The sequence below is a fragment of the Oryzias melastigma genome, linkage group LG17 (assembly GCF_002922805.2).
Source record: "Oryzias melastigma strain HK-1 linkage group LG17, ASM292280v2, whole genome shotgun sequence".
NCBI lineage: Eukaryota > Metazoa > Chordata > Actinopteri > Beloniformes > Adrianichthyidae > Oryzias > Oryzias melastigma.
This window is the reverse complement of record NC_050528.1, coordinates 25,588,184-25,612,356: the sequence shown is the minus strand read 5'-3', so window position 1 is coordinate 25,612,356 and position 24,173 is coordinate 25,588,184. Positions and strand designations below refer to the sequence as shown.

General features: G+C 37.2%; 1 protein-coding gene across 1 annotated transcript in view; it reads left to right on the top strand.

Moving 5' to 3' along the window:
• Window positions 1-24,173, top strand: part of gpr158b (G protein-coupled receptor 158b) — an 83,846-nt gene that overhangs the window by 24,830 nt on the left and 34,843 nt on the right. Inside the window, exons 3-5 of the mRNA XM_024273930.2 lie at window positions 13,784-13,886; window positions 17,850-18,061; window positions 20,672-20,740. Of these exons, the coding sequence (XP_024129698.1) occupies window positions 13,784-13,886; window positions 17,850-18,061; window positions 20,672-20,740 (384 nt within the window). The remainder of the gene's footprint in view (window positions 1-13,783; window positions 13,887-17,849; window positions 18,062-20,671; window positions 20,741-24,173) is intronic.

Below are 24,173 nucleotides of genomic sequence, written 5' to 3'. Positions count from 1 at the left end.
GGAACTCTAATGACCGAGCATTCCACTAGTACTTAAACGCAGCACTTACGGACGAATTTGTGAGACGTGAAAAGAGTCTCACAGTAGATCCGTGCGTAACTTTGGCTTCGTGTGTGCGTAACAAGGGATTTGTGGATGTTTTTTAAAGATTTGAGTGTGTACGTAGTTCCAAGCTGTTGTAATCTTAATGTGTGCGTACGTAAATTGCATTTTGTATTTTTTTTATTTCATATTTTTTTTACTTATACACAAAACGTATTATGTGAGTAATAAATCAAGAATTAGGCATGCACAAATCTAAAGTTACACACAAATCAAGTGCTACCCACGCACAAATCCAAATTTATGCACAAATCCTAATTTACGCACAAATCAAGAATTATGCACGCACAAATCCAAGTGAGTCTAATTTCTCTCCATACTTTCCTAACTTTGCCAAGTACCACGGCTTGGTAATATGATTTCCTTAAAAATTCAGATGACCACACAGAGCTGCAAAAGTGGCTTTTTATCATCCCCAAACAAACCAATATCCATGGCTTTCACCATCAACAGCTTCCTGGTTTTGCTTCACAGTTCTTGTGATTTTTTTCCCACTTTAGTTTCACCCATAAGCTGCTTGCTTTTGATCTGACATATTTTCTTTTCTATTTTTGTTGGTCTAAAGAGATTTTTGCTCCATTAAATGTGATCAAAAGAGAAAACGCTCCCGTTTTAATGTGTTTACATGTTAAAAACATGATAAAGGCTGACCTTTAATCTTCAGATCTTTAATAAACAATTGGATAAGAGTACAATTCTCTGTCCTGATTTGATTTGAAGTTTTTCCAAAATGAATTCAGGAAACATCCAACAAAACATGGTGCCTACAACAAATTCAAGCTGAATTTCATTAAAAAAGGTGAACGTGGGTGGTATGAAAAACCAGAAATTTTTTGTTTCTTTTGCAGAAACTAAAAAATAGTCAAGTGAAATGACCAGATTCTCTGTTATGTTTCTCCAAATTAGAAAATATTTTTGTATTTGATTGAACTAAGCATACCCGGAGCTCTCCGTGGTGCTGTTGCAGCCATTTGATCTATTCTTAATATTTTTAAAATATTTATTACTGTTCCATTTCTCAGGGTAACTTGTTCAACCTTTTATTTTACGATAAATGTCAAACTGAAGCACTGTTGGAAACTTTTTCTGACTTTTTTATCACTCTGGTTTTCTGTCGTACTGGTCGTTTTACTCGTCTCCCCAGATACAGCGAGGCTTTGCAGGAAGGTAGGATGTGTCACCATGAACCAAATACAAGACCTCATGCATTATGGATATTCAGTCGTAGGGGAAGCATCTTACATAAGGAGCCGCTGCTTATATAATTAGACAAGACTTGAGAATGATGATTCGTGTGGGTGATTTGTTTTTAGATTCTTTTTAGCGGGCATGTGCAATGTTTTTTTTTTTTTATTATTCTTTCTTGCCGTGTATTTTTCAGAGCAGACATGGATCTGTGTGAAGCAGGTCTACATGTATTTGCCTGTACGTGGTTTTATACTGAGAAGGGAGCTGCTGGAGAGAAAGGGCTTCAAAGGCAGAGCTCTTCTAATGAGTGTAAAATGCTGTGACAGCCAAAGAGGGTTACCCCTCTGCCTGCCCTCTGGGCTTTCTCTTCTCATTCATCTACTTTTCTTCCTCTTCTTTTTTTCAAATTCTATTTCCATGTTTTATCCTCCTAAATGTCTCCCTATCTCTGTTTCTTGTCTTTTTCCTCTGTTTATTTTTTTCACCCTCTCCTCTGAGCAACACTTTCTATGGTTTAATCATCACATCTGTCAGGACATCATCCTCTCAGTTTTGTCACTTTAACTTGTGAAATAAACTCAAAATGATATGAGACATATCTACCTTTGGATATTCTAAACCGCTTGATGCTGTTTTCGTCTCTGTACATCAGATTGGTGAGTTTAGCTTTTGTGTTTTACTGCTTACGTTGAAATGATTGTAGCTCAGCTTCCGATTTCAGGGAGTTCATGTTTTCCCTGAATGTGATTAGATGTGACCCTCTGCTGCCTCAAATCTGCAAAATAAGACTGTATAGGAGCTGGAGTAATTGAGATACAGGATCGGTTAACCACAAACCAGAACCTCCTCTGCTCGATTTTTCTGTTCCACCCTTCTCCCTCTGTTTTGTTCTGCTTGGAGGAACGCAATTAGAGACTCAAATGTTTACATAAATCTTTGCACCACAAGACAGTACATTTGTGTGCCTAATTAAGTTTTCTTCCATCATCTCATATAACCCTGTTATTATTCACGTTAAGAGCTGTATTGAATTTTGCAAATTCCATCACAATACCTGGAATTTAGAAGCTTGCTCTGGGGTGAGAGATCTATTTTCTTCTGTATTTGAGACTAACATAAGGTAGGAAAAAACAAAAAACAGAGTGCCTGATAAATGGATCAATTCCGTTGTATTTACTGATTTTAAAGCAATTTTGTGAGGTACAAGGTGCTCTGTCGAAAAGTTTGGTTGGCTATTTTGAATATGCGTATGCTTATGTGACTATGCTAACAGTTTTCAGTTAGCATAGTCACAGAAACAACAGTTTGAAACTGTATTTTATTTATTTTTTTTTATTTTATTATTTTGTTTTCACATGTTGCTGAGAAGGTTAGGAGTTAGCAAAATCACAGTAACGTTTCTTTTAGCCGTATCAATCTGTTTTCAATATGTTCTTAGCTAGGTTGGGAGTTTTCGTAGTCACAGTAACATTTGTTTTAGTCTTATTAGTATGTTTATTTTATTTTTATTTTTTTACATGTTATTAACAAGGTTGGGAGTTTCTGTAATCACTTTACCATTTTTGTTAGCGAAATAAGTATGTTGCTTGTATGCTGCTAACAAGGTTGGGGGTTAGCAAAGTCACATAACGTTTCTGTTAGCAGCATCCGTCTGTATTTATGTGTTGCTAACAAAGTTTGGAGATAGCGACGTCACAGTAACGTTTGTTTTAGGGGTATCAGTCTCTTTTCAATATGTTGCTAACAAGGTTGGGAGTTAGCAAAGTTACAATAACATTTGTTTCAGCAGTATCAGTCTGTTTTTTAATGAGTTTGCAAAGTCACAGTAGGATTTCTTTTACGCTAGCAGTCTGTTTTTTTCCCCATTACTAAAAAGGTCGAGATTCAGGTTAGTCACATTCATGTTTCTTTCAGTGGCATCAGTCTGTCTGTGTTTTTGTGCAAATTGCGTGTTTTGAATATGGTAATGCTTCTGACTTGGCTAAAGTGTAGCATGGTACAAGAACTAAAGCTACTGTGAACGCAGTTAATAATATGGGACTCATGTGGACCTCCTCGAGGTTTCTTTTTTATTTCCTGAATCAAATTTTTTAGGAGTTTTTCCTGACTGAGAAGGAGGGTCTAAACTCAGGGATAACCAGTTTTGTTAAGTCTGTTCATTTTTAGCTATTGTTTATATTTTATGACTAATCTTCTGCTTCTGTAAAAGTACTGGCGTGAAGCCCTATGAGGCAATTCTTTTGTGATATCGGAATACATAACAAAAATTGAATTGACTTATCTCAGACTCCTTTGTCTTGCTTTATGTGCCTTATAGTTTGGTGCATCTTATATATGACAAATTCAAAAACAGACCATTCGTTGACAATGTGCCTTATTGTTCGGTGAGCCATATAGAACATTTTGTAATATCCTTGAACTGAGAGGCAGATGGCACAATTCTGCACAACTCAAATGCTTTTTTAAAAAATAATTTAAGTGACTTTTCATTTAAAAATAGCTTTTTATGAGAGATGCTCTTTAATAGCCAACAATTAGAATGTCATGGTTTTACACAGGACTAGCTCTCATTGATTGGACATATTCCTGATCTGTCCTGCAGTATAGATTTAAGCATGTTTGTTTGTAAATCTTTTTTTTATATTGTTTGTTGGCAGTTAATTGAAAATTGTTGATCAGACTCAAAGACAAAAATGATAAAGTCACAGACATGTACATAACACCTTCTAAAAATAAACTAATGATAAAACATTTTAAAAAAAAGTGTTGATAATTCAGACTCCACAACCACTGTAAAATACAAACTAGTGGCAAATTTAGAAGGTCTTTCAAGATCTCCCTTAAAAACGAGATCTAATTTCAATGGGATTTCCTGGTAAAATAAAGGTTAAATTAAAAAAAAATAAAAAATAACTTGTTGGTATCATTGGAGACTTTCACAGATTTCACCAGGAAGCCCACTATTGCTCCTATTTTTTTCAAAGAGAGGCAGACTCAGACTCTCTATTGTTTCCACAAAATCTTCCGTTTGAGGAGACGTTCACATCTGCAGTCTTTCAGTTCAGAAGTCCCACTCCAATCCTGTATTAAGTTGTTGGAAAAGCATCCCCAGTAGTCTTTTAATAATTATGATGCCTTTTTTAGGCAAAATCCAAAAACCTGTGCTGTTTTCTTGGACGAAGTTTGTGCAACATGGTAGTCGTTCATCGAAGAGTCACCTCTGAAATGTGGGCGGGACTGTTGATGCAAAAGTGAGCCTCCACTGGTATCCCATCATCCCTTTGTTTACATTGTCCTGCTAGCTTACAAACCCTTACAAGATAAATTAGTGGTGTATGAAAAATAGCAAAAAATATTGGAGCTAGCCAGCTGTACAGTTTTAGCCAGATACCAACTCAGATGAGGAAAACTAAAACACACATAGATCTAATTGTCTGTAAGTGGATGCATCAGAATAGAGCAGAGAAGGGAGACTTTAGCCCCCCCATTTCCATTGCTATGACACAAAAGAGAGCATTTTCAAACTGCATTTTTTTTCTGCTCCTGATTCATCCCGATTTAAATAATAAAAAAAAAAAACTCAGAAATGCAGTTTAATCTTAAATACCTTTGTATATGTCTTCCATCATGTGAACTGGAGTGAGTCTTAAAGTGTTTGTGCAGTGTCACTGCTGACTGATTCTGAGTTAAGGGATGAAAACGAAAGGATGCAGATTTTATTAAAGTGACCTGACAAGCATTCTCTAAAGACCAAAATGCTGGCAATAAAATATACTGGAGAGTTTTGAATTAGTGAGAACAACATTTAAACTTTTTTTTATCTTTAAAAAGAAAAATAAACAAATGTCATCAAAATTTAGTAATCTGCAAATAAATTTGTAATCAGGGGGTCACTCGTGTCACTGATGTTAAGTTTTGTGAGGGCTTCAAGGGATGGAATATAATCTTTATTTATGCTCCGTGCCCTGAAGCGAGCATCGCTAAATTCCCTTTACGGCTAATCGTTTAACAAAGACTCAGTTGGCGGCATAGTGCCAGAGCCCAGGCTTAGTTCTTGGAATTTTATCTGCAATTATGCAAGTGACATGTTTGAGATGCTGGAGGTTAGCTGAAAGTCAAGGATGCCTCAAGGATTGGGGAGAACATAGGGGGCATTTGACGAAGTGGTTTCATCCTCCGCACACAAACACAGCTCTCCCCCTCAATCTACTGCCTGCAGCAAAATGACGAAAACTCTCAAGTCTGCAGCAGGTGTTGATTTCAGCTGCAAAGCCTCTCAGTTGAGCCTATTTTACAAGCAAGGGGGCTACCCACCCACTTGTATGTGCAGGAAACCCAAAGGGTCTATCTCTTAAGTAGGAAAATACTAAATGAGGCTTCCCTCAAGTCTGTAATTTTAAACAAATCTTTAGCTGGATTTCTGCTGTTGCCTCATCAGGTTCCATCCTTGAACAAAAACTGCTTTTTTTGGCTTTAATCTTAGTTCATACATTAAATATGCTAATGAATATCAGATTATCTACCAATATTGGCAGGTCTCGGACTGACGGAGAAATTCCAGACACGTCCAAGGTCTTCTGTCTTCAGGCTTTCAGTGGCTGTTATAGTCGTCTGAACAAACAGCAGGCGGCTTCCCACCCAGGGGACAGAGTGATTGTAATGCTTTTAGGGTTTAATGCTTTCAGAGTATTTATAGATCTCTGAGGAACGCTAAGTGCTGTCTCTGGCTGCCTTTTTTTTCCTATCTTGCCAACTTCTATCATGGTATCGTGTTCACAGCTTTTTCCTTTTTTTTATAAATTCATTTTTTAAATCTGACTTCATCACAAGAAAACCAAAAAAAGAAAATTATGCCATTTAAAATATATGAGGATGCATTTTCGGAATGTTAATCATAACAATTCTTGGAATGATGTTTGTTTATAGAGAGTAGACGGTGTTGGGTTGCAGAGAGAATATCTTATCTGAGTAAGTGTATCAAGTGATGTGGGTTTTGGTGAAATGTTGTGGTTTTGTTGCCACAAACCAAACTGTAAAGGGACTGTTATAATCACCATTGTACTCTAGTAGAGAAATTGCTTAATTTACTCAACAAGAATTCAGACAAAAATGTAATTAAAAAAAAAAAAAAAATCCCAAAAAGTCTAAAAGGTTGTGTCCTTAGACTAAGAAAATCTGAAGTTATGGCAAACCCTCTTAAACCTTGTTTTCACTAAGGGGTCTAGTTTGGTATGGTCCGATATTTTGAGCGTTTCCATTGTTAATTAGAAGCTAAGGAGAGCGGAAGGGTTACATTTTGGCTCTGCTGTCCAATTTGTGTCAGAGCATCATGCCGCGATCATCGCTCAAATCCCACCAACAATTTGCATCTGTACCATTGATTTAACGCTGAAACCGCATGAATCTGTACGGTGTGAATGCACCATTAAACAGTTCCGACCCACTTCTTCAAGGCCCCCATCCGTTGTAGGTCCATAGATTTCTGCCAATCACTGACCTCTGATTGGCAGAAAGTGATGACGACATGAGAAAGCACCAGTAGTATAGCGCTAAGCTAGCGATTTCGTTTTCCTCTTTAAGGTCGTATTCTTCTTAGCTGCCCGCAATCCTCTTTCAAACAAAATTAAATTCCTGTTAAACCCAATGTACAAAAAGTAAAGCAAGAAAAAGACAAGCTGCTGGATAACCTCCATTCACCTCCAATGACACGTTAGCGTTCTACAGTGAATTAACAGGACTGTCCTGTACTACTCCTACTGTGCCGGACTGCTCAGTGAAAATGAGGCTCTAAAGATCCACTTAGAGAAAAATTATCTTTTGGTGTTTTTAACATGTTTTTGTGGCATTTTTCTCACGGTGGAGGACATACCGGGTATATAAAAGTAATTAAGGTTAAAATTGCATTTCTGAGTATTTCTTTATTCAAATCATCATGAATCAGCTTGTGAAGTGACATATAGGTGTTACAGTTGGGGGTAAAAAAAAAGGATGATGGGAAATGAGGGAAGCTTACTTTGTAAATTTAAAGTGAACTACAGCAGAAAATATGTCCTATAAAAGGACGTGTTTGTTAATTTTGCCCCAAAAATGACATAATCATAATTAAAAACCCCTAGAAGCGCTTTTAAAATAGATCAAATAATGATTAAAGAGGGTCTTTAAGACATGCCAATCTCTGTAATGGAAAATAGTGTTTTCTCAGTAAATTGTGCTTATAGAGAGATTTTACAGTTTTTTTTATAATACAAGACAGTCAGAGAACTAGCAAGGCTGTCTAGTTTTCCTCTTCATGTTCATGTTTCCTCCTTATTAGAGCTTATTTCTAGCAATACCACCTTTTCAACGAGCAGCTGCTGTAACTTCGTGACATTTTCAGGCCACTTTCTGTGCTCAGTTTAAAGTCGAAAAGAGAACTAAATAAACGTGTGAACGTGGTCTCAAGAATTACCTGCTCATTCGTTTTGGAGAACAATCCTAAAAGTAACCCCTTTTTAGCCTCATCAATCTAATGTTTTGATCACAATTTTTTTTTTCTTATCTGAATAAATTATTCAGAGTCTATATAATAAACTGTGAGATAAGGGGGCTGTTGCTTTAAAGGCTCAGTCTATGGGTGACAAGTGCATGTGTTGAATCTGTTTTTACTCATTTTCTTACTGTATTTCAAAATGGGTGCACTTATCAAGTGTGTTTAACAGTACAAACTGCATCACTGACTAACTTTAACAATCAATTCATGACTGTTTGTGGTTCTCTGCCTGTGTTGCGATCCTCTTTTGGTGAGTGCATAAGGCTTATCGACTAGACTAAGACTTTGAAAGGCTGGAATGCATCCAAGATGTTCAGGAACACTGGGTCTTATGCACATAAATATGCATGTATTTATAATAAATTAAATTTGATTGCTGGTTGTTTTCAGAAAAAAAAAACGTCTTGAGACCACAATGCAGATGTACGCAAGCACTTGAAACATATCTAAAGGGAGATTTGAGTGCTCCTGCCGTGAGATGATCAGATGTTGCCCCCTCAAAAAAGATCAAGGACACGTGTTGTGTTCAAGAACGCTTTCTCCTCCTCAGTCAGTTCCTCTATAGTTCATGGTTTTGACTTACTCCTGCCGAGTAATCAGCATCTCTTTGAAGTAACTGAAGAATGCCATATTCACTATTTCCAAACAAGCATTTTTATAAATAATCTTAAACTAAATATCCTTTAAAAAATGTTTAAGTTTGAATGCATTGTGTCTGGCAGCCAAGTGAAACAGATAAAAGTCAAATTAAAAGCCCACCACTGCTTACACTGGAGTAGTAAAAGGCTTTCTCACTTTCACCGTGCAGTCTGATGAAAGTGATCCATCAGCCTTAGACATGTCAAACCACCGTTTCATAGCCCGTTCAGGCTGGGTGAGAAAGAGCCAGCCTCGTCTTGACATCACTAAACTCTCTGATTTAGATGTGTTTGTGTGTTACCTCAGGGGCGATTATAATTTTTGCTATGGAAAATGCCTCACAGGTGAAGGAGAACGCACCGGGCCGTGTGCTTGTGATGCAGTTCAGAGATGCTCGGTGACATTAATTAAGGTTTCATAGACCAAATCCATCACAGGAGTGGTGTTTGTGTTTTCTCCATCACACCTGTGTTGTGCACTTGAAATAGTTCTGAAATGCCTCTTGGAAGGTGAAAAATGTGTTGGTTTAAGATAATACCTCTCAACAAAATATAAAAAAAGATTTTTCACCAATATCCTATTTTTCACAAAGCTACTGAATGAATCGAGTACAGGCCCTGCAAGACCAAGTCAAACTTTTTTATCCTGCATTACTTTTTCCTAAAAAAAACCAAAACCAAACTGTTTGTCTTGCAATTAACTAAATGTTTCTCTGCATCTATTTTTTGGAAAACCAACTAGATATTAAAAAAAAAAAACATTTATATCAGTATTGGTTTTTAAATTTATTTTATTTTTGTATTTTTCTTTTTTAGTTAATTGCTGCTACACAAAAAACTAATAAAAAAACTCCCCAAAATTGTCATATTAAATTCAAAAGCCAAGAATAAATTTGTGAAACTTTAGTTGTGTAGGTATTTTTTTAAAGGTAAAATAAAAATGTTTAAGTAAGTTAACGCACATGTGGGATTTCACTGATTTTGTCGCTGTTTGATGGTCACACCACCATATTTTAATCCTTTAACACTGGAGATGTCGACACCTAAATAACACATTTTTTTAATTTGCTTTTAACCATTTATTCTGAAGTGGAGATAAGCAGCAGAAAGCCGCTTTTTTTCATTTCAGAATTCACTGGAATTATGTAAATTGTTTAAGAGTTACAGTAAGTCCAATCTGAATTCTTCTCTTCTCCCTTCCCCTCCATTTGAAGGGGCAGTTTCAGTGCAAGTCTGGGAAATGCATTTTTTAAATTCGACCCTCCAAGCAAAGGGATATAAAGTCCTCCTTCGCAAGGGTAAACCGCGCTGGGCCGAGAAGTGATTTTCTTCATGTGGGTGCGCTTTGAAACACAGACGTTACATTTAAATGTAATTAATGACTTTTTGCTGAAGCATGACCTTTTAAAAGTCATACTACTGCTGTTGTTAAGTATATTAAAGTACTGGAAGCTCTGCACTAATGCTAGCGGACCGGTGATTATTGGTGACGACATCGATGAAAGTGACCCCCGCAAAATGAGACACTATGTCTTTCATAACTCTCCGTTTGGAGGGCTAAGCGAAGGGGAAAGGAGAAGGTAATAATTCGGATTGGACCAATGTCTTTTATATATCGGAATAGAGCTGTGAAAGAAAAGATTTTTGGGATTTGCACTACTTTGACATTTTGCGCCAAGCATCTTCCAACTGTAGGTGTCGGACAAGTGCTAGTAAACAATAAAAAAACAAATAAAAAGAATCTCCTCTCTGCCACTCTCTGCTCAACCCACGCTGGAGATTCTCTTTCTATTTAAAATAACATGTTCACCAAGATATAGCACCTCGCCTGCTTATTTTCCAACTCTTTCTGCACTTTTTACTGTTGATTACCTGGATCAGGTGTATTCAGTTAGAAGAGACACCTGAGTCAGCAAATTGCAGAGAGAACCATAAACTAGGGAAGGGTGGTGAGCTCGAGGACAGAGGTTGGGTAGTGCTGCTAAAATGTCTTTTGTGACCTTTCCTATTAAAGCAAAAAGATCTGTTCATCCTCGTGGAGTATCCACATTAGAAATAATATACTACTCAATTAGCTGAGTGCGAAACAAAAAATAAAAATCATTTTTTGTAAACACATTTTTGCTTTTATGCTCAACTGTGACTGTTTGAAGGGATATAAAAACAGTCCTTCTTCTGTTCACAGAAGCTGATCCCAAGGAGACAGCAGTTTTCACTAAGCAATGCAATGCACTATTCATGAAGATTCATGTGAATTTCATCTCAGCTTTATTTAGTACAAGTGTGCACGCAGACACGACTCTTTCCCAGTTGGCGCTTGGGTGCGTGTGTTTAAGTGTGTCTCATCTCCAGATGGCCCCGCTCGTCTATGCATTTTCCACAGTTAAAGAATGGAGCTGAAATTTGAAAAGGGACACTTAAATTCTGCAAGGAAACCTTAAATCTGAATTTAGATATTAATTAGTTTCCCTGTAACTTGGCAAAGCCGTGTGATTTCCCCTGATGCTGGGAGTATTTTTTAAAGTGGGACGTCTGCTGTTTCTCGCTGCAGCAAAGATGGTAGAGGATGTGGGAGAATCAATAACAACTTCATTAAAGGAGTCCAAACACTGGAATCAGCCTGACAAAGAGCATAATCACCAGTGCATTCATACTTATTCATGTTAGTGTCACTATTATCATTAGAGTTCTTTGTCAAAGAAGGGAGGAAATGTAAATGTTTATGGAAATGTACTTTGCAGATGTATAGAGCAAAAACAACCCATCTAGAAATGAGTGAAATCTTTTTAAATCCAGATAAGCTGTTTTAGAAAAAAATCTGCCAACGGGATAAGAACGTTTCTTATTTAAACCTTTTTTTTCCTATACTCAATTTTCTTTGTCTTGGGGTTTTATGTAAGGAAAACAATTATTTAACTCGTACCTTTGAGCCAAAAGGAAAAAAAATAGTTCAGTCATCCAGTTCTTTAAAAGCCCCTTCAATCATCTTTTAAAGGGTAACACAACAGGACAGTTGGAGGCTGACTCCACTCTCAGCCCAGATTTGAAAAATGCAAAATAAGGGTCAGGCTGAGCGGGGGAGGTTTGGTTTGGATTTGGGATTGACAGTGACATTGAGGTTGTCTTGAGGCAATGTCGTCACTCTGCATCCTCAGGATAGAGTGACACCGAGCAAAATGATTTCCACAGGACTTTCTGTGGAGGTTGAGGATTTTTCTCCTCCACCTCCACCTGGGCAAACAAACGCTCATGGTCCAGACTGGAGGGGACCCGTGTCTCAGTGGCAAAATGATGCTAGGATCATAAGCTTATAAAGGCTAGCGTATTAAGCCAAGTAAAACATTTTTTGCATTTCTCCTCACCAGGATGGAGTTCCCTGAATTCAATGCCAATTGCACTAAACCTCTGTTGCCTTACTGCCAAGTCAAATGTAAAGTTGTGCAAGCCAGTAGATTTTTAACAACTGCTAAACACCTATGAGCCATGCTAAAGCTAGCACAATAACGACCGACCGTTACAGAATCAAAGATGGGCGGGGCTTTATACTGGAGCTTAAGAGCATGATGACGGGAAACTTCCGAAATGACATGTGACTTACCACAATGTGACCAATCACAAAATTCAGTCGTAATACCTAATTTCAACCTGTAGGGGGCAGCACACAGACAGTTTTGGACTATAATTTCAGGAATTAAGTGTTTATTTGAAATTGTTAAAACTGTGGCAAGGGCAGCATTTTAAAAGAGGTCAACAGCCAAAAAAAATTGATTTAGTGTTTGGTTACCCATTAAAACTATTGTAAAAGTGCTTTTTCTGAGTTGTGGGTGAGTCTGTGCAGAATAAGCCTGCCCCCTTTCCCATCATCTATTTGTTTACCTCCTCTTCTGCTAGGTGCCTGCTCGGGCGAGGAACACTAGGATGTACATGGATCTGGTAATTTAATGCATCAGAGTGGAGCAGGGAGCTTGTGGCTTGCTGTAGTAATTTGTACATTTACAAGCTTTTCTCAAATACATTTCTTTTATTTCCCTCTGATTCAAAACAATATTAATGAAGTAATAATTAGAAATGCAATTTTAATCTTAATTTTCTTTATATATGTCCTCCATCATGAGAAAATTGCCACAAGATCGTGTTAAATGCTTTCATTGGAGTGGTTCTTTGAACATAAGGAGTTGTATTTGACAATCTCTGAAATTTTTGTCACAGGCAAAATGTTTGATTCACAAAATAGGATGACCAGAGAAATAAAAGTTTTTGGTTTCAAAACTGAGTGTTTCTGCGTGTTCGTGTTCTGTAAGTGGTGCTGATAACTTTGGCTTTGCTGGTTGGATCTTGTGTCTGGCCTTGTTTGGTGGATTTGAATCAGCAGGCCACTCCAAAGAGATTTCTATGGCTTACTATTAAAACTTTGCTGATGGGACTGTCTGGCTGTGAAAAAGAGAGATTAATCTAAATCATGTGTTGATAGTGAAGTTGGCATCTGACCTTCAACAATAACTCTGTCTTCTGAACTCTACTCTGTAACAAACCCTTAATGGTTAGACCATAGTGTAGCACCATAAATATTCAGAGAACCATAAATATTCAGAGAAAACCAAGATATTTTTATGAAAATATCATATTGATCCTAGACTTTACATTAAAGCAACACTAGAGTGATAAAAAGTGGTTTTATTTTGTTATGTTCTTGTGGAATTTTTCTGATGAAGAAAACTAAGCTTAAAATTGCATTTCTTATTTTTTTATTGAAATTGTTAAAGAAATGTCATTTAAAAAGAGTTTATTTGTGACATGGAAAAAAGCTTGCTCGGCCACAATATCCCTGCTAATCTCTACAATTTGGAGGGGTAAGGGGGGCGGGGTTGCCTCACAACATTTGTCTCGCCCACAACTCAGAAGTGAATCTCTAATGAACTGCTGCCACTCTGCAGAAACTATGTTCTTGAAAAGACAGGATTTTGGCTAAAAAACATCACCATTATAAGTAAAAGACCACTTTTATAAGAGTTTAAAGATGATTGAAGTGGGTCTTCAAACTAAAGCTTTTCTTTCATTTTTGCATGTTTTTTTGTTACCCAACTTCAATTTAATTAACACTAAATGTTTTCTTTGATGAGGAGCTGGATGTTTATTAGAAAGTAAAACCACATTTTTTTGTAGATCTTTAAAACTTTTTTTTAAATATAATTTCACAAAAAGTATAATGCTGAATTTCTACTGTGCAACCTTTGATCTTTCTGTAGAAAGCAAATCAGATTTCAGGTGCTAAAAAATCTTATATAGTTGTTGACATTTCCACTTGTCTGTCATTTTATTCTTCCAGTGCATTCCGATCGGTGGACACGGATTCGTGCTGGACAAGTACAAGTGTCAATGCAGGAGAGGATTTTATCACCCGAGCAGAGTGGCGCTCAATGGCTTTAAAAGTAGGTTTCAAATCTTGTTGTATTTTGAAGTTATATCGTACAGGAAGTTAAACATCAGAAAAATAGAAGAAAAATGAAGAATTTCTGCTAAAGAAGGAAGGAAACGACTTCTGTGCAGCTGACAGCTACACATTTCCTTTGATATTCTTTGAATGCATTTCCTGTTTGTGCAATATTGATATTTTCATGCCAACAAAAGACTGTTCTTATGATTACAAAGCTATGCACCATGCAGAAACAGACTTCAAACAGAAGTGAAGATAAAATAAAACAGTGGACACAGAGCTTAAGTGTTTTGTAAAATAAACCTGCTTGCGTTTTAGACTGAAACGGCTGTGCTCTGACACCTTGACTGAAGGTGCTTTGGTGTCCTCGGGCAGCAAAAGCTTGGGCCTGATGAGCAAGATAATCAGGCAGCTGCAGAGGTTCTCAGTCCGGATTCCAACAATACTACACCCCAGGGAAGTTAATATGCTAAGCTGGAGCTTTATTGTAATGCAGCGTGATGAAGCCTGCAGTCAAGAGACTCGCTGTGGAAAGTGATCATTTTCCAAGCTCCATGCAGACCAGCTCATTAAAAATCACTGCAGTTCAGAAAGGGTAACCGTTGCCTCTGACCCTCATTTCACTCTTCCTCAACTTGTATTCTTTATGCAGGTTTGGAAATTACAGATTAAAACAGAGACACAGATGTTTAGGGTATGGGGGGGAAATCATTTAGGTGATGTGTTTGAAAAATAGATTGTGTCCTTTTTGCAAATTAAAAAGCTCGTTCCAACAAAGAGTTATTTATAAAACCTTCATGCAGAGTGCAAGTGATTCTAAAGTTGATTAATCACAGACAAATTAATTATTATTAATATTTTTATTGTGTTCATCTAATGTTGTTGTATCCTCACATATAAAAAACAAGGGTCCAACTTTTTACTACATTGTGCGCTATGAGGTTGCTGTGACATCATCAATGTGCGACTTTGTAGTTCTTAAGAGAACTAACAAAAAAACAATGCCACAACCATCATCAATTATGTCAGGGAAAACGCTTGATGATGTGTTTGTCAGGCTTTATCACCAATTAATTTATTAATTAGGTACATGGAGGGCTGATTGTATGGGACGGTAAGCTGTGGAATAAGGCATGTCAACATGTATATTGTGGTATTAAAAAGTAGTCTGTAGTTATTATTTTTGATTATTATTTTTGAAAAATTACGCTATAAATACACTATAAAAAGTGAAACGTTCGATTAATTAACAGAAGCTCTGTAATTTGTTGCATTTAAAAGTTTTAGATTTTATCAAATTACATTTTTGAGTTGAGTAATCCATCAACCCAAAAGCTTCATTTGATGAAAACAAAATTTAAATTGTATGGAACAAACTGCAGAGCTTTTGTTAATTGGTCCAACATTTTTGAGTGTAAAGAAACATTTTTTTTCAGTGTAAAGAAAGCTGTAGCGTTATTTTTTCTTTCCTAATTGTTTAAAAAAAAAAACCCCTAGGTGGTGTAAAGTAAAGGTTGGAATACTGCTATATAAAATAAAAAAAAAAATCATAAATCCATATTTAAATAAAAACACCTCAAAATGAGGCTAATGAAAACAATTATTATGTTAGATTAAAATAGATTAATTAGATCCATTCATTACAGGTCATCATCATTAATCGCACAAAAAAAATTATTCACAAAAATATAGCGCTAGTATTATTATTGACAAAGATTAAGAAATCATCAATGCAAGATTCTTTAGGCATTACAAAAATAACAAAATCAATATTTTAAATGAAATCTTGTGAAAACCCTCAAATTATTTGCTTTGTTAAGTTTAATCTTGATAAGATTGGGAATGAATCCATCAGATGAACAGCTCATGTTTGAAGTTTTATGGGTGGATAGAGGGAAGCAGACTGAGATGGTTTGGACACATTTAGAGGAGAGACAGTTGGTAATAAGAAGGGCTAACAGAAGATAATGGGTGTAGTGAAGGAGGACATGAGGGTGGTTGGTGTGAGCAAGCATGATGCAGAGGATTGGGTGGAGGAGGATGATTCGCTGTGGCAACCCTTAAAATAATCCTCCAAAATAAAAAAAAAAATAAAAATGAAGAATTTACTTTTTGTCCTTCCTTTTGTTTTCCATTCTGTTGTGTCACTGTCACAGATATAATATAAAAGCATCAAAACAACATATACACAACAGCTCTTCATTTTTTACACCTCATCCCAGGAAAAACACATAATATAACTGATGCATAAATATAGTAATTAAAAATAATTCATTTTCACATAATGTATGATCATAGAAACAAAAACATGGAGATTGTAAGTATTGAAAGAGTACTCCTGAATGATGCTAAAGACCCAATCCAATGAAAATCCTGCTTTTAACATGATTCTGCAGCATTTTTCTAATGATGATAGGCATTTATAAAAAAAAAAAATAATAATATTAAAACTTCATTTCCTATTTATTCATTTAAATCATGGTGAATCAGGTGCAGATTTGTTTTCCTCCTGTAATAAACCTTTGGGTTGTGAGGGGCTGTAAGCTAGCTGGAGAGAATGTAAACAAAGGCATGATGGGAAATGAAGGCAGGCTTACTCTGCGCCTACAGTCCCGCCCACAACTCAAAGGCAAACTTCTGATGAATTCCTGCCGCTCTACAGAAACTATGTCCTAGGAAATGACACGTTTTTTGATTCTGGCTTAAAAACTGCACAACCATAATTAAAAGAGCAGTGGGAAGACTTAAAATAGACCAAAAACATAGGATGTAAAACAGGGGTGTCAAACTCAATAATACAGGGGTCCAAAATCCAAAACACACCTTAGGTTGTGGGCTGAACATTCATCGAACACACTATAAACAACATTTTTAAAACTTTAAAATTGTAACTTTTTAACATTACTATGAATAAAACAGGCAATAATATTATTACAGAATAAATCAATTTATATCTTAAATAACTTTCAATATTTTACTCTCCATAAAAAAATACTTTGTCAAAAATATACAATTAGAAATAAGCGCAAGATAACATTGGGTAATTAATAACAATAAAAGGATCTGGAGGGCCGAATATACTTACCTAGAGGGCCAGATCTGGCCCCCCGGCCTTGACTTTGACAAACTTAAAGTACAAGGACGCATTTAGATTACTCCAGTCTTTGGGAGCATTAATCCTACAAACTTTTTCCCCTACATTTGTGTAAATTCTGGGGACATGAAAAAAAACTGTGATCATTATGACGAAGGTTCACATATTCTTTATTACTTTATGAATCAGGTAAAATCATAAACAAAAAAGAAAAAAAATCTGAAACCAACTTTTTAAATGATGAATTCCTTTTTTCTGTGTTTGGTAGATGCTAAAATAAACATCTTTAAGTGTAATTTCTTACATCATCGATGAGTTTAACAATCTGCCACTTACTCCCCGCTTGACTCTCAAATCATTTCCTGCTCTTTGTCTCTCAGTGCTTCTTTCATCTGAGGCCAAACAGGCTGTAATGAATGTGTCCGCACACCGTCTGAGCCCTGAGTGTTAATGTAAAACTGTGTTTTATATTCTTAGGGAATTCCGTGAAGTTCGGTTTCAGTCAAATGACTTATGCAAATTGTGAGCACAGTGCCAAAGTGTAAAACATTATTTGATGGTTTTAAGAGCTTGTAGAGAAGCAGTAAAGTTGAATGAAGTGAGCAGGCCAAGAATAATTGATACTCCTCTCCACATGGTCAGGTCATCAGCTTAGATAAATGTTTTAGCCTCGCTAAAGTATTTTCATTTACAGGACTGATGATCTCTTATCTTTCAAACAGTTCATAAATCAGTGTGGTTCTGCTAAATGCTGATTAAATGTGTTGATAGTTCTTGAATAGCTACTATCTCACACTTGTGGTCCGCTGAGTGAAGCTTGTGCTCATTGGTTGAAGTGTAAGGACAACGTGCCCCCATCTTCAGGTAAGGAGCAGGACTCCAACAGGGACGAGGCCTCCGACGTGTCCAGCCGGTGTCTGCCATGCCGGGAGGGCTGCCCCTACTGCCAGGATGACACGCCCTGCCTGGTGCAAGAAGATGGCGCTCTGCGGATCGCCGTGGCCTCCTTCCAGGGTCTCTGCATGATGATGAACTTGGCGAGTATGGTGGTGGTGTACCACTTAAGGAGAAACAAGGTAAGGTTTTTGTTTTTGTAAAAATGATAGTTTCCGACTTATGACTTTACTAAAAGGAGAAACAGGTTTTGTTTTAGACGTGTCTCAATGTTTTATCAGCATGTGAAGGGGTTTAAAATAGTATTAAAGCCAGAGCGACCTCGCCACCCATCTCTATGAGCCACCATTTGCCTGGGGAGATCAACATGAGTTTTAGAAGAATCTGCAAAAGTAAACTTATGGATTTCCTCAGCAACAGAGGTTTTTTGCAAACCACGCCCACATTTCTAATATGCTCATATCATGTGTTATATGATTTCGCTCAGCTCTAGCCAGGGGTTTAGGCATAAATGTTCACAATTTTCCGATAAAAATGTAATAGGAGAACGCCACATTTGCGAACTCGTCAGGTGCACGCCGGTCAAAATCTACAACTTGAAATTACCACATTTTTATCCCAATTGCTTCCCAATGACGCCTGAGAATTTAGGAAATGATTGAAAAAATTCCCCAAAACGAGTTTTCATTTTTAGCTGGTACTAAAGTTTAAAAAAAAAAAAAGTATGGTGGCCTCTTCCTGAGGTTAAAGGTCAACAAAATTCAAGGCATCATTGTAGACTGAAGCTAGCACCATGTGTGTAAAATTTTGTGAAACCATTGTGTGACAATGCCAAATCTCAAATTTTGCCACAAAATGGCTGCTAAGCCATATGGCCATCTCATTATGATTTTAAAAATTCTTTTGGATATCCTTGACACATGTATATAGGTTTTGTTAGTGAATTCTAACTTTTTTTTCGTCAAATAAAATTTTTTGCTGAGTCAGCAGGTTTTTTTTGGCGACAGTTTTGGGTTTACCACGCTCACAATTTTAACATTGTCATATCGCATGTTATATTGTTCCGTTCCGCGTGAGCCAGAGAACTCATAGATGCCCTTTTTACGATATTCTAATAAAAAAAATGAGCAAGCTAGCTAAAATCGAAACAATTTTGAAATCGTCACACGCGCAGCGTTCAAAATCAGCAACTTCTGATTGCAAGATTTTTTTTCCAACAGTAGTTTACCAATAATGCTCAAGAAGTTACAAGAAAATTTATGAAAATTTCTAGGACGAGTTTTCCTTTGTAACTGGCACTAAAGGTACTTAAAGATTAACAAAAATTAAAGATGGCGGCCTCTTTCCAAGGTCAAAGAAACTTCTGTGGTGGTTGTAGACTTAAACTGGCAGCACGTTTGTATAGTTTTGAGAAAATCTCACGAATAGAAGTGTGGTTTTCCCATTTTGTGTGAAAATGTGAAAACAGACGAATCTCACAGTTTGCTGCAAAATGGCAGACAAGTCATGTGTGTCTTGGTTTTGTTTGTGTGTTTTGGCTCCATAAGTGATTTTTGACCCATTCATTTTTTTTTTCTTTTACGGTTTTGCTCGCGGTGATGTCATCATCTTAGGGGGGGTGGGTCATTCACTATGCCCAAAATTCATTTTTCACGGGTACTAGCCGTTTGCAAATTTTGGAGACTTTCGAGCATGTGGCGGGCATTAAACAATATGGTCCTTGCCATAATAAATCCCACTTTAGGTCTCCAATCAAAGCTCTAGTAACTGTGTTTTAATACCTTCACATTCAAAGACCTGACGAGGAATTAAACTGTAGAACTCAAATTCAGTCGATTATTATCACTAATCACTTTTATGAAAAAAAAAAGCTTCAAAAGCTCTTGACAGAATCAGAGAAGCTCTTTTGAGGATCAAGCTTTGGTTTCGTGAAAGGTCAGAGGGTTCTTTAAAACCAGCTGTAACTGAATTGGAGCTTATCATGCTCTCTCACCATCCTTCAGTGCCACAAATGATTATAGATTTTACAAAGTTATTTAAAAATTCTCTAATAGACAGAGGCTCACATACTAAAAAATGTAAAAAAAAAATCAAGATAAGTAGAATAAATTCATTTTTTTTCATCTTAAAAAATTACATTGATTATGTTGCGAGTCATTTTGTCCTGTGAAAATTCACAAAAAAACAGTTTAAACTTATTACTGTTTAGTACTGTTTTAATGATTTTTACCTTTTTCAAAATTTAATAAAGTACAAGTAAACTACTCTCGAGTACAATTGCTCTATGTCTTCTTACTTTACCAATGTCTGAGCATTTTATTTAAATAAAAAAAGGGGAAAAAACTGTAGTAAAGTTCTTCCGGTCATCAAATGCATCACTAATGAGTTTGGCTTTTATTTCCGTTTTAGGGAAACCAAAGCAATTATTGTTTTAATATATAACTCACATTTGTATCCACTAAAATGCACTTAAGTAATTTAGATCCTATTGTTAACAATTAATGATGCCAAATTACAATGATGGGTATGTAGATGTTAGCTTTTTTGAGTCCAAAGAATTCAGGTCATCCAAGAGAGTAAAGGAGATGAGCATTAAATTTGCCAAAAAGGAGCAATATTAAAGATTTAGCATGCTGCTATCAATCTTGGTCTTTTAATTCCACCTCGTCTAGTTCACGGTGATATGTAGTTTGCCCTTGATCATTTTTTCAGGCTGCTTTAACCTTTTGGTCGATAAATAATCAGTCTTTCCAGTCATTAATTGATGATTTTCTGTTTGTCCTTCCTAACAGAGCATCCGCACATCTGGACTCATTTTGCTGGAAGTCATCTTGTTTGGAGCATTACTGCTCTACTTCCCGGTGAGTCTTTGTCCAAATCTATACTAAATGTTTGTGAAACCCACTCATCACATCAGTCTTAACATTAGAGATTTCACATTTAAATACCACACGCTCTTTGACATACAGTAACTCTTTGACCATTGGTCAATGTAAATCAGCTGACTCTGTTGTGGAGAAAAGCGGCTTTTCACATCAGCTTTGACATGTAACACATTACAATCAGGAAGTGATGCATAATGGCGCAAATCCACTTTTCTCTGTGACAGAATTACCTGACTGATTGTGCAACCATCAAACATATGCTGCATTTCCCCTTCGAAGAATAAGCTGGAATTACGTTAATTGCGTAACTGGTTGAAGAGTTATGAAAGAGTGTGAACACTCAAACTAAAGCTAATGTTAAGGGATAAAACTGCTCTGTGGAAGCCTCAAACAAATGATTAAACTTGAGGATAATGGATCATTTTTTGTAACTAAATCCAAAAAGGCCTTAACAACCCTGCCCTTTGTTGGTATCATAACTTCAGGTTACATTGAAATAAATAAACAACACAAGGATAAAGAGAGCTTAAACTTAATTAGATAGTCATGAATGCTGGATTGTACCAATACCGTACCAAACCGTACCGTGTTGTGTCGTTCCATGTCGTGCTGTACCGTACCATTACCAATTCCATGCCATGCCATACCATACAGTATTGTACCATACCAGACCAGACCAGACCAGACCAATGCCATGCCATGCCATGCCATACCATACGATACCATACCAGACCAGACCAGACCAGACCAGATCAGACCAAACTAGACCAGCCCAGACCAGACCAATGCCATGCCATGCCATACCAGACCAGACCAAACCAGTCCAGACCAATACCATGTCATGCCATATGGTACTGTACCATACCAGACCATACAATACCACACCGTTCCGTGCTGTATCGTGCCATGCCGTGCTGTACCGCACCGTACCGTACCAATACCAATACCATACCAATACCAAGCCATGCCATACCATACAGTACTGTACCATATCAGACCATACCAATACCATACCGTATCATTCTGTGTCATGCCGTGCTGTTCTGTACCGTACCATACCATACCAAATCCATACCATACCATACCAGTACCAGTACCAGCGCTGATACGATACAATATGACAGGACAATACCAGCCAAGATAAGATACGATATCATACAATTTCATACAATACCAGACTATATGATAAGAGAGGATGAGATACAATAAGAAAAGATAAAACACCACAAGATGCGCCACACAATATGACAAGACAACACAATACAAAACAATAAACATAAATAGACTTTATTGATCCGCCTGGGAAATGTGTTTGTTGCATCAGCAGTGTGTAGGTACAATACATGGAAGACGTGGTGTCCTATAATGCTAGCAAGGCAGAAACTGCAATTATTAATTTCTCCTTCAGGATCAATTTTCAACTGTTGACACTTCCATTAATTGAAAGGGACATCATCCAAATGTTACTACCAAATCCACGTCGACTGGTCAAAGTTCAACATGGTTTCACTTTCAACACGTATGTAATGGACACATGTTTTGCATGTAGAGCCTGAAAGCAGTCAGATGCTTGTGTAGAGACTTTCTTAGGGATGTGTGAATGTGAGAGTTTTGAACGTAGAAGCCCGAAAACACACATATTTACACAGACTTTTCTTTGAAAGTTGGATCTTGAACACATATTGCAGAGGGTGGTCTGAGCGTAGCTTGGAGGAGATCTGATCATCTTCAAAGCACTCAGACTCTTGTAAATGCTTGGCTCTCACAGAATGATGATGAGGGGGAAGACAAACAAGGTATCAATCTCGTGTCGTGTCATACATCAGATTCTCGTCTGGACAGCGTCAGAGTAGGACTTAAACAGTTGGTGCGCAGGTTTCCAATGAGGCATTTTTCTTTGCTTTTGCCAGCTTTGTGTGCTGTCCAATCAGGTGGGGTGTGATTGTGCATTATGTATGTGTGTATTTAGACTGATGCACGCTGCCCACACTGCACCTGGAGTGCAGAATCAGAAGCCCATCTATGGGAGGAAACAGATGGAAGAAAACCTGTGCGCCATGTAACAGGGAGATCTGACGAAACCTGGGAATTCGCTCCAATCAAGCTCTCGCTGCTTGCTCTCCTCAAACACAAAGTATGGAGGCTGGATGTCAGCCCGAAACAAACCCCTCGATGGATTTGGAAGAGAGGGCTTCAAAAGTCTCTTCTCTGTAATGAGATAAATGTTTTTATGTTTTATTGTTCAGTGGAATTTGGCTTAACTACAGCAGATGAAGGACTGTAGGTATTTTTTGGTCCAATCCTATGTGCCAAATCTTGGTTTAATATCCATCTACACATGCTTTACCCAGTTTACCCCAAGGGCAATTTCCAAAAATAGCTCCTTTAAAAATATCCTATCAGTCTTATGTTCTCACACTCATCATCTTCTTTCTTTCACTGGTTTCTGCCGGTCTCTAATCAGCATTTCACAGGTTTTGCGGCACCAACGCCGATTGTTTCTACCTTTTTCTTCTTTTTCTTTGTGTTTTTCCCTCTCGTCGCCCATTTGCGTTTCTTCTCCCCCCACATTTTCTTCCTTTTCTTTGCTGCTCCTGCCATAAGCCTCCCTAGCTGCAGCTTTACCACTTTGGCACTCGATGCATTTTTAAACATTCCATCAAGTTCCAGCACAAGTTGCTTTAAAAATACCTCTGCTGATTAATTGATGGGGGAGGCGTTGGAGGTTGGATGCAAACCAAAGCAGCCACCTTCTCCTCTAGAAGTCATGCGTTCTGTGATGCGGCAGCACACTTGTGTGGACGGCAGGAAGGCTGTGATACTGTTTGTCACCGAACGGATCATCGTGTGAATGTGGGCAGAAGAACAGAGAAGAAAGATGAAATTTGTTTAGGTGGCGTAACAGCTTTTTGTGTTCAGACACAGTTTAGATTTATGGACCTGGGTGTGTGTGATAGTTGTGTGTGTGCATTAGAAGCTTTCTTATGTGGTGTACTTCTTGTTCCAGGTGGCGATTTATTGTTCCAGTGTGTCATGTGGCCAAAAAGCTTCTTGGTTCATTCTCTTTGACTTCTCTTCAATCTTTTTGTTATTGTGAGTTGCCAAAAAGTAATGAATTAATTTAGAACCTTTTCCTAAAAGGAAAATATACCTTTTTATGGCGGTTTATATGATCAGATGTGTCTGAAATACAAAGATAAAGTGTTTTATCTTTTAGTTTTTTGGTCTCTCGACAGCATGTACCAGTACATCTGAAGTGGTGTCTCACACGTACGAAGATTCATGACAAACTGAGCTGTCAGATGTGTCAAAAAACAAAAGTCACGAGTGTTTGACAGAAAGTTTTGGCAAATTTACAATTTTTCTGGCATTCAATTATAGCAGGATGAAATTACCATCCGAGGAGATG